Raw genomic sequence first — 18115 nt, 5'->3', positions numbered from 1 at the left:
TCCACCCACACAAACATCTGTCAGTTTGTCCACCAGACTGCACACAAAAACACAGTGAGCACAAGCTCCTCCTATTCATTCCTTATGAATAGGATATGTGCGCGATATAAATTGAATATGTGCGCGATAGAAATTGCATAAATTTTTTTTTTTTTTTTAAATCCCTGCGCTTAGAACTGTACCCACGGAATACGCGCGATATAAGCCTCATATTGATTGATTCCTATCGGGTGCAGCTAGGTTGTAAGTTTATTGCATCACAAATGTAATTCCATTACCGACAATTTCAAAACACACATGCATGTGAAAATGGAGGAGTCTGAGCCTACTAAATACTACCTGCAACCTGCAATGTACCGTGATACCTATGATGAGAGGAAACCGATCGGAACAGCCAAAAATGTCACTACATTGCAGGTGGCCTGTCGACCATGACAGCTTTATTTTGGTAGAGAAAATCAACAAAGGGACAACAGAAGGTGTCCTTTAATCAGAGGTGTCCTCTCATCATGGGTGGGGGGGGGAGGCCTTACAGGTACCACTGTATACCAAATCCCTTCCCTCACCTTTGGCCCCTTTGAGAATGATGATGACCAGCCCCAGGTGTTCAGGTGAGGTGCGCACCAGGTGAGACGTGATGGACACCATGTCGCACACCACCGACAGGGGGTTGCTCTCTGCCAGGCTGTTACACACAAAGCTGCTACACTGTAACACAAAGACAGAACACATTACACCATGTCACACACCACCGACAGGGGGTTGCTCTCTGCCAGGCTGTTACACACAAAGCTGCTACACTGTAACACAAAGACAGAACACATTACACCATGTCACACACCACCGACAGGGGGTTGCTCTCTGCCAGGCTGTTACACACAAAGCTGCTACACTGTAACACAAAGACAGAACACCTTAGACCATGTCACACACCACAGACAGGGGGTTGCTCTCTGCCAGGCTGCTACACACAAAGCTGCTATGCTGTAACACAAAGACAGAACACATTACACGTTACACCATGTCACACACCACCGACAGGGGGTTGCTCTCTGCCAGACAGTTAAGCCCAAAGCTGCCACACTGTAACACAAAGAGGAAGGGCGCACAGTTTGTGATGAGGCCAATTCATATTATTGATATTTATTGAGATCCAAGCAGCTCTGCACAACGTTCATGAAAACAAACCGAAAGTGTTTTTTCTAATCAATATACAAAGGTAAAACATACAAGAGCCCAATCTCATAATCGCTGCCACACACAAACAGACACAGACACAGAGACACAGACGCAGACACAGAGACACAGACACAGACACAGACACAGACACAGACACACACGCACATTGTGAAGGGTTGACAGACAGACGGATACATACAAAAACATGACACAGCAAGCTCCCCTTACTTTGAGTTCCTTGACCGTGGATGCAAACTGCTGGACAAAGATGGGGTTGCCTAGTACCAGCCGCGTCATCAAGCCAATCGGTGTTTCCAACGTCTCACCCTTCAGGTAGTGAGAAGTGGCTGCCAGTAACCGTGGCAACAGTTGCGAGGAGAACAGGCACCTAGCCACAGACAAAAATGACTGTAAATGAATTATCGTTCTCTGAATACACACAGACAAAAGGGAAGATGGGTTTACAGTTTTTTCTACTATTTTCTTCGTATTTTGAAACTCTTGGATAAAAATCAGTGTTATTTGAAAAGTTGTTTGACAAATGAGCAGATCATTGCAGATTTTTTCCTCAAATTGCTTGAACTGAAACTCTGAGAAGAAAATCTACAATCAGTGGAATTCCAAGCTGCTTGAATCCTGGCTGTATCATTCACAAGCTATTTGGAAAGGCACATACACACGACCATGTGGAGTACATAAACTGCATAAATGTTTTGTAGAGCCACCGATATCACAGATTTATCATTAGTCTTCCTTGTTACGGACATTAATTTTCCTTTGATTCCCTCATCGTCCCACCAAAACACTTATCAAACTGCTGAAATTCTGGCATCAGGCATAATCACATGTACCCATGCATGCTGTAACTGCAGGAATGCCTCAACCAAAAGCTCAATTAAGCTCACATGCCTTCCATGTGCCAATGTTTTAGAGTTATGTGCCATTTTTAGTAAGGTGACCAATTTGTAGACAAACGTACAATCTTACTTCACTGAAAAGATAAAGATCTCAGCAAAACATGGGTGCATCTGGTTCAGCCGGAAACCAGAATTCTGGCAATTTGGAAAAGTTTCTGGCAATAGTGTGTTGGAAAAATTCTGACAATTTCTAAAATGGCAGTCTTCTTTCAGTATAGGACGTCACCGACACCGGGGCTTTTGGGAAGAATATAACAAAGGTTCTAAACCAAGGAGAGGTAATGACCATCTCATGGTAAAGGTGATTGAATTTTGTATTCATGCAGGCAGAGTTTTCACAGCCCACATACACACATGCAATACTTCAATACTCACATCTGGATCTCAGCCAGGAGATCATCGTTGATGTCCACAGCAAAGGGAAAGCACCCAAGCTGAGTCACCGCCAGCAGAATGTCTTCACGCAGTTGCTGCCCTTCCTCCTTGTACCTGAAAGTCACATACAGATGTGAAATCCACCTAAGTTACAACGAAAGTACATCCCCCCCCCCCCCCCTCTCAAATATGACTGCCTTTATGGTAGGTAGAGAATGATCATACATCTCAAAAGTTCAGAGAATTTTCATCCATGTAAAAGTCCACTCGCAAAAAAAAGAGTGAATGTGGGATATTTGGCCTACAACTGAAGAAAAAGAACTACACTGGCAGTTAATGTGTTACTAATGATGGGCTCGGTTCTCTTTAAGATGGGCTTTTAAGTTGAAAGAAAAAGACAGCAGCAGAAAGTAAATGCTGTGTTATCTTCCTTCTTTTCTATACTTTGTTGCCACGCCATGAATTTTTTATCTTGTGCACTTTTTTAATTGGCATAAGCCTGGGGAAAAAAACGGCCCAACATTTTTCCTGAAAGCCCGGTGGGTCTTGCTGTATTATTCTAGGGAGAGAAAAAAAAAGAGTGACCTTTCCGTGATGTTCTCCATGAAGCTGGGGTGCATGAGGTGGACCAGGGTCAACATCAAGATGCTGTCTGCCGTTGCCAGGTTGGGCAGGCACTGGTACGTTTCCTGAAAAACAGGGAAGGTTGATACATAACAAAACTACTTCTTTGTGTGTGTGTGTGTGTGTGTGTGTCACGATTTAGTGACATGGACGGAGAAAGGAACACTCTGACGGGTGCCTATCTCCAATTGTGATGGAAAGCGCCTGTGCTTGAGTCGGGGTGACGGTATGAAACCGCTGACAGAGCATAGCGCACCACGGGGATTTCGTTTTGTAGGGGTTCCACGTGGGTGATTTTGCTGTCTGGGCAAAATCGGCTGTGACTGAACTGGATATGTGACACGCGGAGTCACGTGATATTTTCAAGGTTGTTTTGCGAGGACATGAAACTGGGCACTTGAACATTGACGGCCAGAGAGAGAAGGGCAGGTCTCCTGTTTCCAGAAGTTTGTTGGTTTACAACACGTTGGTGAAATACCATTTCATGACAGCGTGCCGTTCTGCATGTACAGTAGGGCTTTCTGGGAACGACAAGAAGGGACCACTTTTCGCTGTCTACATGTTATTTTGACAAGGTCGTCAGGTGCGACTCTTGGCTGAGCGGGGCAATTTTCCAACGCATAAAGGAATTCAGCGCAAGAGTGGTGTGGCAGGAAAGTCGTCGACGGACGATAGCCATACAAAGGAAGCGGATTCGCTTAACTTTTTCTCGACGGAGCGCTCATATATGAGCGTCGCTCGTGACCTCCGCAGCCAACGCGGCGCTCAGACTTGAGCGTTCGCATCGCTTCGTTCGGTTACGAGACGCTCAAGTCTGAGCGTTACTACTTTGAAAAAATCGTGAGACGAAACCACTTCGGTCTAGGGGAAACAATTCATATCATTGTGTTCCGGAACCATTTCTCTTTCAACTTAGTTACTTCCCTTGAATGAACGTTTCCGAAGTTTGCCGAATGATGCCTTGGAACAAAGAAAGTTTGACTCGGTAAATTCCGTCCGTCACATTTGGAAATCATGGCGGAGAGACGGAGAAGAAATCGCGTTGTGCCTTTCGAAGAAGTTCTAGAACAGTGCTTACAGAGTGGTTCCGAAGACGAGGGAGATGAAGATGGGTGGGAAGAAGACGAAAGAGAAGATGAGAACGATTTGATGAACGATGTGGCTCCAGAAAACAACCAAGAAGACGAAGAAGTTGGTGACTCTGACTTCGAAAACGAAGAGGAACGGAACGCGGAACACGAGATGGAGGTGGGAGATGAGCAAGAAGATCGTCAAATTGACGACCTTTACGATGCTGACACTGACATTGACGAATCTTCAGATGAAGAAGAAGATATCTGGTGCCAAAACCTGCGTGGTTTTCCCCGAATTCCAACATTTACTGGTGAGTTTTGTTGTTTTTTTCTCTCTCCACTCTCACTACCATTTTCCACAGTCAGTGTCAAAGTTCCATCAGCTCAACTTTTTGATACTTGAAAAAAGAATAGTTTTGCCAAAGCTAAGAAAAAACACAAAATAAGTATCAAACAACTTATTACTTATTTCAACATTTGAAAGTAAAAGCAAACATTGTTTGCAAAGAAAAAAATTAATTGCATTTGAAAGTAAAAGCAAACATTGTTTGCAAAGAAAAAAATTTCCCCAGTGTGTTCATATTTTTCTTCTTATTTTGTTTACAGGTGTGCCAGGACTGCACATTGACATGGATGATGACTCGCGGCCCATCGACTTCTATCGGCTGTTCATGGACGACGACATACTGCGCCACATCATGGAGGAGACCAACCGCTACGCAACATCCTGCATCGCAGACAAGCGCCAGCAGGGGCCACTGGAACCCCGGTCCATCTTTGCAACATGGAAGCCGGTGACAGTCGGAGATGTGAAGAATTTTATTTCCATCTGTCTGCACATGGGGCTTGTGCACAAGCCTCAGATTGCTGACTATTGGTCTGTCCACCCTGGGACACACACTTCGTATGCGTCTCAACTCATGCCACGAGAGCGATTCTCTGCAATACTGGCGTTTCTCCACCTCGTCGACAACACCCAGTACGTTCCGTTTGGAGACGAAGATCATGATCCGATCTTCAAACTGCGGCCGTTCCTGCGCCATCTGCAGCAGAAATTTCAGGAAGTGTACACACCCACGCAGCAGGTGTGCGTGGATGAGGCGATGTGTCCCTTCAAGGGGCGCTCCCGGTTTCGCGTGTACATGAAAGACAAACCAACAAAATGGGGTTTCAAATTTTACGAGTGCTGTGAGAGCGAGAGCGGGTATGTTCACCAGATTGAAATGTTCTGCGCAGACCGCAGAGTGAGCAACCGGCCCTACGACGTGACAATGAGAATGGAGCAGCCCCTCCTCAACAAGGGGTATCAAGTGTTCATAGACAATTACTACTGTGAACCGAAGATCTGTGCTGACCTGGCAGCCCAGGGGACTATGGTTTGCGGCACAGTGCGCAAAAACAGGGTGACAATGCCTCGCGACCTCCCTGAGCTGCGATGAGGTGAGATTGCTTTCCGCCGCAAAGGACGTGTTGTGGTCTGCAAATGGAAAGACAAAAAGGATGTTTTTGTGTGCTCCACAATGCACAAGCCTGAGCTGAAGATGGTGCAGTGCCGCTACGAGCGGAAAGAAAAACCCTTAGCTGTCATCAGCTATATCGCAAACATGTCCGGAGTGGACAACAGCGATCAGCTGATCGCATACTTTCCAATGAGGCGGAAGTCCATCAAGTGGTGGAAGAAGCCATTCTTCCATCTCCTCACCCTCTGCACCATCCAGGCGATGATTCTCCTCAACAAACATCGCCGGGCCAGGGGGCTGAGGAAGGTGCCACTTGATAGGATGATCAAGTCCCTGTTGTTGGATCTTCCGGTCTACGAGGTGGCCCCTCCTGCAGCAGCCAACGACGGCCCGAGGCTCCCCAACTTCCGCCTACAAGGTCGGCATTTCCCTGCCGTCATCCCTGCCAGCGACAGTGTGCCAAAGCCTCGCAGGAACTGCAAGGTCTGCTACGACAAGCAGCGTGCTGCTGGTGTTGCTGCGGGCACAATGAAGAACAAGCGTCAGCAGACGCACTTCATGTGCATTTTGTGTGACGTCCCCCTGTGTCCTGCCCCTTGCTTCGAGGACTACCACACCAAGAAATCATATGTGTAGAAGACTAGAACCTGTGTGGAAAGTGTAGGAGACCGTGTAGAACCAGTGTGGAAAGTGTAGGAGACTGTGAATAATGTGACACTGACAGTGATTTTTTTTTTCTGAATCAAAAAGTGCTTCATTTTTGTGTGTGTGTGTGTGTTACTGCTTATAAACACACTACTCTTCATTTTATATTCAGTTATAATTATTTTCTTCTGGAGGGAAAAAACTGACAAGGAGTGAAGAAGACCATGAGTTACAGTGGTGTGAAGACAGTGCAGCTAGTGGAGAAAAAAAAGGAACAGTTTCAGAACTCAGGATTTATGTTTAGTAATGGTGATGTAATGCTGACATGTTTAGGTGTGTTTTGTGTGGATGTGTGGTGATTTCTGAATATGTGTGGGCATCTCAAGTTTCAAGGAACAAAAAGGTATGTCAAGAAAGTTTTATTTATCTCTTTTTACTTCTTTTTTACTTCAAAGCAAACACTGAAACAGTGTCGGTGTTCTCAAAATGTGTTGATTTTTTTCCCAATTTGGGTGTGTTTTTTACATTGTTCGGGTTAGTGCTTGTTATCACAGATCTGTATAAAAGTATTTTTCCTTAAAAGTTCTTGAATTGAAGTTTGTTATGGTACCAAACATGATTAATTTTGTTGATATTGAAGGGTAGTAAAAAAAATCTGAAAAGTGCCCAAAATGCTACGTGTGCAAGGGTTGTTAGTGCAAATTCTGACTGCGTGACTGAGGAGAGCTTGGCTGAAACTGACTACGGGTGGAAAGAGTTAAAGGAGAGCTACCTACATAGGCTGTTGAGGTAATAAATCGTTATTTAATGGTGTTGACGAGTCTGTGTTTGTGGAATGAAATACTCTCTGTTGTTCTTTCCAGGTTAGCGCATAATTTGCTCTTTGTGACGCTAAAATAATAATCTGTATATGGTTTTTGCAGATATGGAGAGAAGGAAGGAAAATAGCTGATTTGTTGTTTTAAAAGTTCGTTTGTGCAGGCCCACGTGCTCTATGAAATATAGAAGGGTGACATGTTTAAAGGTGGAGTGTGAAGGGTAGCGTGGAATGTTTAGTGCACCGATGCTTTTTGTTGCAGCCGACTGACCTACTTATCTTCTGCTGTAACCTGGTGTCGCGGTGCTGTAACCGGAACATCAGTTGCTGTTGCTGTCTTGCTGTTTTTCTGCTACTGCTGCTGGGATAACCGGAGAGGCCGTCACCGTCTGCAGGGGTCTTCCGGCAGGCAGTGACGTCACCTACAGGACCACCCTTTATTTCCAGCAGTGGAGTGAGGCGCCTGACTTCCCCACGATTCCCTGCTTCGTTCCACGCCAACCGGCACTCCAATCGACGAAGCAGTAGTGGGGAAGAACTATTTACGGGACGTCCACTCGTAGCAGAAAGCTAAGTGCACCGTGCTATTGCGCCCTTTTCCAGCAAGTCATCCTTTATTATTTGTGATTGCATTACGGGGTGGTAACAACGTGGGGGTGTGACACCTGCTTAAACTAGCGCTTTTGACAGAACAGTATATTTCCTATCTATACACAGGATCAGCGTGTTATTATCATTTTCTAATCTTTAACTGGCATTTTTGTCAGTGACCTATTTTTACGTTTTGAACGAAAAACATCTTTTGGAGTGAAGTCTCGAGGGAGGTGGCGAGATAGTATATAAACAGGCGTCTGAAACTTATACTTTTTGTTGATTCTATCTATTTGTATGACTGCGAGAGTGGATCGTGGTGTGGTTAGTTAGTTAGCAGTAACTAACCGTTCATAATCACCTTCTGTGATATATTGAAACGTGACAGTGTGTGTGTGTGTGTGGGTGTGTGTGTGTGTGTGTGTGTGTGTGTGTGTATATATATTTATGCATGTACTCTGGTATGATGGCAATTTTCAGAAAAGCAGCGCTGCCATCTAAACAAGAAGGGCAAAGCCCATACGACTCACATGCTTTACACATTTTTCCTACCAAAATACATGTGACCTTGACCCAAGGTCAAGGTCATCCAAGGTCATGCAACACAAAGCTGTTAATTCAAGACATAGGAAGTACAATGGTGCTTATTGGCTCTTTCTACCATGAGATATGGTCACTTTTAGTGGTTCACTACCTTATTTTGGTCACATTTCAAAAGGGTCAAAGTGACCTTGACCTTGATCATATGTGACCAAATGTGTCTCATGATGAAAGCATAACATGTGCCCCACATAATTTTTAAGTTTGAAACAGTTATCTTCCATAGTTCAGGGTCAAGGTCACTTCAAAATATGTATACAATCCAACTTTGAAGAGCTCCTGTGACCTTGACCTTGAAGCAAGGTAAACCAAACTGGTATCAAAAGATGGGGCTTACTTTGCCCTATATATCATATATAGGTGAGGTATTCAATCTCAAAAACTTCAGAGAAAATGGGAAAAATGTGAAAAATAGCTGTTTTTTAGGCAACATTTATGGCCCCTGCGACCTTGACCTTGAAGCAAGGTCAAGATGCTATGTATGTTTTTTGGGGCCTTGTCATCATACACCATCTTGCCAAATTTGGTACTGATAGACTGAATAGTGTCCAAGAAATATCCAACGTTAAAGTTTTCCGGACGGACGGACGTCCGGACGGACGTCCGGACGGACGGACGGACGGACGACTCGGGTGAGTACATAGACTCACTTTTGCTTCGCATGTGAGTCAATAAATCAAATTCTCTTGCCTTCTTAATCTTTTTATGCAATCCCTTCTCAAAATCCTCCCCTTTCATTATATTTGCCAATTGAACCTCACCTTGGCAAAGACGGGAATGGCAACCTACAGGACAGGTTGTGAGTGGACATCTCTCCCCTCTCCTGCTAATAAAAAAACTCCTTCTACCTTCCCCTATCCGCAACTGTCACTGCAGTCACCAACGATTGCTACCTTCCCCCCACACCACTCACCTTGGTGAAGACAGAAATGGCAACCTACCGAACAGGTTGTGAGTGGACATCTATCCCCTCTCCTGCTAATAAAAAAATTCATTCTACCTTCCCCTATCCGCAACAATCACTGCAGTCACCCACGATTGCTACCTTCCCCCCACACCACTCACCTTGGTGAAGACGGAAATGGCAATCTGCAGTGTGGCCATCAGGCCTTGTGGAGACATCAGCTCCCAGTCAGGGGGAACAAACTCCTGCTGTCTTTCCTTCTGGTTCACCCCCCCCCCTTTCACTATCCCTACCCCCACCCACCCCACACACACTATTTTCACACAACTCACCTTGGTGAAGACAGAAATGGCAATCTGCAGCGTGGCCATCAGGCCTTGTGGAGACATCAGCTCCAAGTCAGGGGGAACAAACTCCTGCTGTCTTTCCTTCTGGTTCACCCCCCCCCCCCCTTTCACTATCCCTACCCCCACCCCCCCCACACACATTATTTTCACACCACTCACCTTGGTGAAGACAGAAATGGCAATCTGCAGCGTGGCCATCAGGCCTTGTGGAGACATCAGCTCCCAGTCAGGGGGAACAAACTCCTTCTGTGCTTCCTTCTCTCCTTGAGCTTCCATCTCAATGTCGTGGATGGGGAGATGGTTTGTGGGCGATGTCACCTAAAACACCACACATTTTTTGTTAGCCCCACAAAAAGAAGATAAAAACGCACCAGCCAGTGGCTCTCCAGCAAGTGTTTTGTCTGTAATTACCTGCACAGTATTTTTTCCGAAACAAAGAAAATATTTCAGCAGGTATAGGTACAACAGTACAATCTGTCAATAACGGCCACTCGAGGAACCAATCTAAGTGGTCCTTATACAAAGGTGGTCATGATAAAAAGGTAAATGATATAAAATACAGAATGTACAGATTTGACTGTATTTCTTAAGAGTTAATGATCAGTGCAGAATCAAAGCGGACGGACTCGTACCACCCTCGTGTGCAAATGCATGCAAAAAAGATCAATGCCCATGTTATAGATCCGGAGTTTCGAGCAAAGTCTAGGGACTTGGAAACACACAGATACCTAGCGTGTACGTGCAAACTCAAAGACGGCGTCATGCTTCAGGGTAAAACATGTGGCACGCTAAACTCTCACCATAAAATGATCCTGACAGTAAGAAGCTAAGAATGCAGAAGTACCATGAAACCCCCCTTTAACTCTTACCAGTTCGGGGGTTTTAGGGCATATTTTACAGTGCTGTTGGTGCCTACTTGCCGAGTGGCTATCTGGGGTCATATTCTAAATGAAATATAGAAAGTTATATATCAAATGAAAGGAAAATGAATAAGCTTTTCATATTTGCAAAGAGAATTGTGGTATCTTTAAAGGTAAAAATTTTATGGGGGTGACAACATGATTTTTGTTGAAATTTGTACGCCCATTTTTTGGAACACGTGACAAACACAAAGAAGAAATATTTTTTGTGTTCAGTTTATTTTAGATATGCTGCTAACTAGTCTGTTTGGGCATTCATTTTACATAACATAGCAAAGTTTTATAGAGTTTTGCTGATAAACAAAAAAGTTATTGTCACCTGAATACCCCCACCCAAATTTCAAAGTTGGACGTTTCATGCCTACTAGAGGAATACCCGGCTTCGCCGGGGTGAATCGCTCAAATGCCAGAACATACAGACAGACAAAAGCCGCTAGACCCCATCACAAACAGAACTCTACAATCAACAGGTTTTTTCCCCCACACACACACACAAACACACACACAGAGAAGCCGTATATATATATGCATATCTGTATCTATAAATATATAGAGATAGGTGAGAGTGTATTTTTCGCGTGGCTATAAATTGATTCGACCTTTTCACTTTGACAGTAAGAACAACTTACGGGTGCAAGGGAAGCGTTCTGGACAGCGCAGTGACATTCTAAAAATAGTCACTCTCAGAAACGGGAATTTGGGGTGAACGGCGCAACAGAGACAGACAGCGTGGCGGTTCACCACAATCACCTTTGAAAGGCGAAGTCCTGTCAAACGGGATTGAGAATTTTAGAGCTTATTTCTTAGCCCTATATTATCTACTGTGGCTTCTCACATGCCAGAACATACAGACAGACAAAAGCCGCTAGACCCCATCACAAACAGAACTCTATAATACATAGGTTTTTGCCTACACACACACACAAACACACACACACACAGAGAAGCCGTATATATATATGCATATCTGTATCTATAAATATATAGAGATAGGTGAGAGTGTATTTTTCGCGTGGCTATAAATTGATTCGACCTTTTCACTTTGACAGTAAGAACAACTTACGGGTGCAAGGGAAGCGTTCTGGACAGCGCAGTGACATTCTAAAAATAAATAGTAACTTACAACTGAACGGGAAAGCCACACGAAGGAAGGGAGATAAACGCCAAACACTGGAGAAGATAAGGAAGAGTTACTTATAATGGTGAAATGAACACAAAAACGAACATGAGTTTAGCGCTGCGCGCTGAGAGCACGTGTTGAAATATCTCATCGATGATATTGTGTCCGGGGTGTAGCTGAATACGGTGTCCAAATTTGAAAAAGAACCACCGAGAACTTTGGCGTTGTGATGTGGTGTAGCGGCTATGGTGTGTCGGTATGGGGGCCCGGGTAAGCTGAGGTGGAACCAAAATAGCTGAGGTGGAACCAAAATCGGTTCCGCGCAGCGCGCTGAGAGCACGTGTTGAAATATCTCATCGACCAGGTTGTGTCCAGGGTGTACCTGAATATGATCACCAAATTTGAAACAGATCCATCGAGAACCTTGGCCGCGCATCGCGCACAGACACACAGACACACAGACACACAGACACACACACACACAGACACTAGTCGTATATATATATAGAAGGCCCCCCCCAAAAAAATATTCTGTTTACGGTATCCTGACTGACCCTATTTTTTCGCGCGACCCTAGACTTTTGTTTGGCATTTGGTAAAAAAAAAAAATAAAATAAAAAAAAATAAAATAAAAAATTAAAAAAAAAAATTTTGAAAAAAAAATTTTTGACAAAAAAAAATTTAAAAAAAAAAAAAAAAAAAAGGGCTTTGTTTTTTGGCAAAATCACTTAAAAATATGTTTTGGGGAAATAAAAAAAAATTTAAAAAAAAGTCCCGACCTACCGACCCTATTTTTTTGGCCTGTGTTACCGTTAACAGACTTTTTTTTTTTTTTGTGCCTAATAATGCATTTCTATAACTAACTTATAACAAAAACCCAGCTTGTTTCAGTCATAAAGTGTGTCTTAAATATGAGTTTATCCACTGTCCGACCCATCCAATGTAAAAAAAAAAAAAATAAAAAAAATTATAATTAGATAATTGGTTAGTGGAAAACTACAGGGGGGGCATCGTAAGCTTGCTTACGATGGGCAAGGGAGCGAACTGGTAAGAGTTAAAGACCTAGACAAAATCTGAGAAAATCAGGTCTTAAAAAGGAGGGAGTCTTAACCCCTTGACTGCCTTATGACGGGTATACCCGTCATGCGCTTGTGCAGCCGCAGCGCCTTAAGGACGGGTTTACCCGTCTTCTCCGTTCAGGAATTGTCCAAAAATGCTACGTCACTGCTGACACACAAATAGCAGCCAATGGCTTGGAAGGATACCTCATTCTCATGAATAAACATAAATGGTGACGCGGTTTTGCGTCTGAAGGCTATTTTCGGCCTTGGCGACAGGGTAGGGGAGAGAAATCTCGACTCGTCAAAATGGCTAACGGTGACAGTCGACCGGGCCCAAGTAGGGAAAAACAAAGCCGGACTGACGCTACAGGCGGTGCAAATGATTATGGATACTGACAGGGGAAGGGGGAGATCTTCTTTCGGACGATTCGTTGGAAACAGGTAGATGACAGTGATTATAATCCTTTCTTGGAGCAAGCAAAACAGCCACCTGTGTTTGATCCACAGGCACCGGAAGATGCGCCGGACTGATTTTTCAAAAGTTCATATTTAAACATCATTATAAGCCAAACTAATTATTATTTCCATGATTAGATTCTTGGTTCAATTTCCTTTAAAAATAACAAAGGTTTTACTTACCTACCTACCGCCAGTTTGGAGCTAGAATTTTGTGTGAATTATTACACCCCGAACTCCAATATTCCCTGGCAGTCAGGAATGCACATACGCAAGTTTTGATTGGTAGCGAAAGGGTTAAAATGGAGGTCAATTCACAGAGGTTATGAACAGAAAATCTGAGAAAACACGGTCTTAAAAGGAGGGTTCGACTGTAGAAAAAAAGATCACCTGTAAGGCCTGAGCGACTCTGTGCCACATACTGCCCCAGATGCCCGTCTCAATGTAGAGCTGTGCGACAGGCATGTCCACCTGGGGAACCAACTCTCGCAGCAACAGCAGCAAGCCGTCCAGGATTCCGTAGTCAAAGGGGCATCGCACACATACCTGTGGTGAGAAAATTGTGTGACATTATGCTTTGATGGAAACTTGGGTCATTATGATCAGCAGCTACATAATTATGCAGGAAAGAAATTAATTTTCAAAGTTCACATTTTCAGTCACACAAGTATGCACATGTGAACAGGAAACTCCTCTCTCTCTCTCTCTCTCTCTCTCTCTCTCTCTCTCACGCACACACACACTCCTCCCAAGTTCAGCTCACACACCCTCTCTCTTTAACCCCTCCCTCCCCCCCCCTACTTTCCCCCCATGTCATCCCTGCCCCCAACCCCCCCCCCCCTCCCCCACACACACACACCTCCTTTCCTACCTCATCTTTTGCTCTGCACACACACACTCTCTCCCAAGCTCCCACCCCCTTCTAACTCACCTCATCCAGATCAGTTAAGACAGAGAGAACTTTACCTCAGCCAGATCAGTGAAGACAGAGAGACAGGCCTGTAGCATCTCTTCAGGTTGCACCTCGCATGATATACCGCAGCCCACCATCTGACTGAACAGTAACGCTGCTGCTGCCTGCACGTGGCACACACAAAGCCAATATGTATGTGTGAGGTTGAAACATCACTCCAGCTATTTCTAGAGGTGATAATTATACCTTAAATTACAAAAGGATAAATCGAAATGTATTAATCTTTGTCAGGACAAATTTCATTCTGCTGAGAACACCTAACATCAAAATGCACTAATTTTTAAAAATCTTTTTAGCTACGTTTTGGCCCAAAAATGAACACCCAAATAGACACTGAATAAATCCTGTTTGCCCCTCCAACATATCACTTCGCAATTCATGTGAGGGAGAAACTTATTCTTGCTTTAGTACAACTGCTAAACTGCTTAAAGGTGGTATGTTTTTTGCTTTTTTTCAATAATCTTATGGTTAGATTTCGATACAAAATTATGTCTAATGATGAATGAACCATGGGGAAAAAAGTTATAGGAAAAAAATATATGTAAAAAAAGATTTTATTTTTGGGTAGCGTGACTCACGCTTCCAATATTTTGTTTTCTGTTTGCTGAGAACATGTGCTTTGCCTAAAAATACTGACCAATCAAATTCATGTCCCTATGCTTATAGCCACGCCCAAACAAGTGCAGCAACAGTTTGACAATGGAGCGCTGTCCACGCTTTTTTTTAAACGCACAAAATGCACGGGATTTGAGAGGAGTTTTGCGCTTGGCATTTTCCAAATAAGGATATCCTACTATGAGTACTACGCTGGAAACTACAATGAATTTTGAAACGGCTACACTGGCTTCGTCTTTCCTGATCGAAAGGGGGTGTATTGCTGATATTTGTAGATAATAGACTCTGCATTTTAATGGTCAAATGGCGATTTCGGTATAAAAATGTAGACAAGGACCTTTAAATAAATACCAACTGTTTTCCTACTGCTCATAACGTCACAAAATCTGTCATACTTCAAACACTCTCTAGAATATTTAAGCTTGAAATATTTGAGTTCATGAAAACTAATGAAACTCACTGTGTGACTGGCAAGAGTTGAATCCAGAAAGATGGACACCAACATGGTAGAGGCATCAGACAATCTGAAAAAAGCACATCCATATTTTGAGGAAAAAAATCACTAAACCGGATACAGTGGTTAGGAGATAACCGGTCTTAAAAAGGAGGCAGTCTTTAAAATGGGGGTAAATTTACAGAGGTAATGAAAAGAAAACCTAAGAAAAATAGGGTTGCTTAAGGGAGTGAGATGAATTAGCTCAAGTCGTAAAAGGGTCCAGTTCCACACAGAACAAGCTTACGCAGGAAGCGAAAGAACAGACTGAGTTCAGCATTTTAGCTGTAGAGTATGAATCAATGACTCTACAATTAGGCTAAAGAATGTGGAAAACAATCTTTGCTATTGGTCAGAAGGTAAAGTCACACACACACACACATTTATACATTCATGCTACCAACTGAAGTGTGCACACAATTGAAAACATGGTTTTTAACATATAAAAGAAAGGCCTGGAGAAATGTGCACACCATCATTTGCCTGAAGTACAGTGGAACCCTCAATTTCAGACCCCCATCCCTTTTAAGACCCTGTTGTCTCAGATTTTCTGTTGATAACCTCAATAAACGTACCCCCAAATTAAGACTCCCCCCTTTTTAAGACCTGATCTTCTCATACTTTTAGAGGTCTTATAAGGGAGGTTCCACTGTACCATAGCATCTGCACAACCCAAACCCATTGAGGCTAAAACTAGGGCAATGCAGCAGGCACGCCATGAAATGCAAGACTCACCTGTCAGGTAGCTGCTGTAGCTGGATGACCAGCGTGCAGAGAGTGTAGAGCACCGTCTCCACCACTGTGTTCACCTCCATGTCCACCACTGGAACCTGAAACACAACACACAAAAGTCATGGCGTGAGATGGGCTGGGCATGCTGGATCATCGCATCCCAAAGCAGCATCTCTTCCGCAAACTCTGTCAGGATAGCATGCTTCGCTAGACAAAAGAAGAGATTCAAGGACTGTCTGAAAGTGTCTCTGAAAGACTTTGACATTCCGGTCGACTTGTGGGAACAACTTACCCAGAACAGACCCAACTGGTGCAATTTGACACGTTCTGGTGCCTAGACCGATGAAGACAAAAGACCCAAACTGCCCAGCAGCCGAACCTTCCCATGTGTGCCCTACTTGTTGGTCTGAATAGAGGCCTCATTAGCCACCTCCAGACCCATCTGACCTGACCAGACCATCTATGTGTACCGTGAGTCTGTGGTCATCTTTGAAAACGAAGGATGAACAACAACACACGTGGCTTATCAAGGGCTCTCTCAGCATGTTTTTGAATCAGATTTGACAAGATAAACAAAAACTGATTTAACGTGGAACAGACAGTTCTTAACCTGGACGAGTAGTCTGCTTGACGAGTTGAAAACCGTTAGTCACACCTGGGAGGAGGCCAGAAGACCAGGATCAAGTCAAGTAAGTCAAGACAGTTCTTACTGGTTCAACACAGCTATATTTTTCACTGATATTAAACTTGGGTGATGGATGTTTCAACAGTTCTGTTTTTCTGCATCATTGCATCCAGTGTAGATCCTTCGTTGTGTCAGAAAGTTAATGTACATGTACAATGTATAACCAGAAAGAAAAAAAACCCCGTCAGATCAGCCCTAGAACGCTACAAACGCAGTTCAAATCATACGCCATGGTAAAGAGGTCACTGGGGTAACGTACTACACAACAAACTGCTAACTCTACTCTTGACACAGTTCTGACCATCACAATTATCAAGATGACAAAAACTTATTTGGATGACTGACCTTGCCCATGAGGACGTCGAGCAGCGACTCCAGATGTTCCTTGTCACACACATAGCCACAGAAGTCGGCTGAGGCCTGGCAGCACGAGTACACTACCTGCAACAATCACACAGGACACATTCACAATGATTGTCACAGTGCATGACACAATTTTGCTTGACATGAAAAAGAATGTGAGTTTCACTGATCTTCCAGTTTCACATTGACATTCCATCTTAATTTTTTATGTACAACAGGCATGAGCAAGATCGGTGGCCCACTCGCCACAGGCGACCAGAAATGAGTGTGGGTGAGTAGAAAGTCTTATAATGATCGCCCACTTGGCGAGTGTAAATTTTGGGTCTGTGGTATTATCATTTTCCGAGCGACGATTGTCTGTTGTGAAGCACGTTGTCGTCTACGATTGCTAAAATTAGATGTGATCGGAGCTCCAGTTCCAGCTGATCGGGAAATTCTCTTTAGTGACCATGAACCAATCAGAATGACCGTATGATTTCAGGGTTATCAGGACTTTTCGTTGACGCGATTTTAACCAATCAGAATTGTGTGTCGCAGAAGCCTAGGCAGATCTGAAGCTGTAAACATGTAGAAATACTTGGACAACTGCCAGCCTCCCCCCCCCCCCCCCCAAAAAAAAAAAAAACCCAAAAAAACAAGAAGGGCAAAGCCCATACGACTCACATGCTTGACCTTGACCTTTACATGACCTTGACCTTCAGGGTCAAGGTCAAATAACTAAACCTAGCAATGACATCATACACTAAGAACTGCTTTACACATTTTTCCTACCAAAATACATGTGACCTTGACCCAAGGTCAAGGTCATCCAAGGTCATGCAACACAAAGCTGTTAATTCAAGACATAGGAAGTACAATGGTGCTTATTGGCTCTTTCTACCATGAGATATGGTCACTTTTAGTGGTTCACTACCTTATTTTGGTCACATTTCATAAGGGTCAAAATGACCTTGACCTTGATCATATGTGACCAAATGTGTCTCATGATGAAAGCATAACATGTGCCCCACATAATTTTTAAGTTTGAAACAGTTATCTTCCATAGTTCAGGGTCAAGGTCACTTCAAAATATGTATACAATCCAACTTTAAAGGACCCTTGCGACCTTGACCTTGAAACAAGGTCAACCAAACTGGTGTCCAAAGATAGGGCTTACATTGCCCTG

At 43.7% G+C, this 18115-nt stretch overlaps 2 protein-coding genes across 4 annotated transcripts in view; one reads left to right on the top strand and one right to left on the bottom strand.

Annotated features, from left to right (window-relative positions):
• The window catches only part of LOC138976044 (serine/threonine-protein kinase 36-like), a 53013-nt gene that overhangs the window by 11235 nt on the left and 23663 nt on the right, over positions 1-18115 (bottom strand). For all 3 annotated transcript variants that reach the window (XM_070348838.1, XM_070348840.1, XM_070348839.1), the window contains 10 exons: positions 16933-17028; positions 15906-16000; positions 15138-15201; positions 14056-14166; positions 13480-13635; positions 9692-9850; positions 3057-3160; positions 2472-2585; positions 1408-1567; positions 567-708 (listed from right to left, as the gene is read on the bottom strand). In XM_070348838.1, coding sequence (XP_070204939.1) covers positions 567-708; positions 1408-1567; positions 2472-2585; positions 3057-3160; positions 9692-9850; positions 13480-13635; positions 14056-14166; positions 15138-15201; positions 15906-16000; positions 16933-17028 — 1201 coding nt within the window. The remainder of the gene's footprint in view (positions 1-566; positions 709-1407; positions 1568-2471; positions 2586-3056; positions 3161-9691; positions 9851-13479; positions 13636-14055; positions 14167-15137; positions 15202-15905; positions 16001-16932; positions 17029-18115) is intronic.
• On the top strand, positions 4110-5621 carry LOC138976914 (piggyBac transposable element-derived protein 4-like). Its single transcript, XM_070349808.1, has 2 exons — positions 4110-4479; positions 4775-5621. The coding sequence occupies exons 1-2, from the start codon at positions 4110-4112 to the stop codon at positions 5605-5607; spliced, it is 1203 nt and encodes a 400-aa protein (XP_070205909.1). The 3' UTR covers positions 5608-5621.

The sequence above is a fragment of the Littorina saxatilis genome, linkage group LG9 (assembly GCF_037325665.1).
Source record: "Littorina saxatilis isolate snail1 linkage group LG9, US_GU_Lsax_2.0, whole genome shotgun sequence".
Lineage (NCBI taxonomy): Eukaryota > Metazoa > Mollusca > Gastropoda > Littorinimorpha > Littorinidae > Littorina > Littorina saxatilis.
The sequence above is the reverse complement of the archived record's forward strand: the minus strand, read 5'-3'. Positions and strand labels throughout refer to the sequence as shown.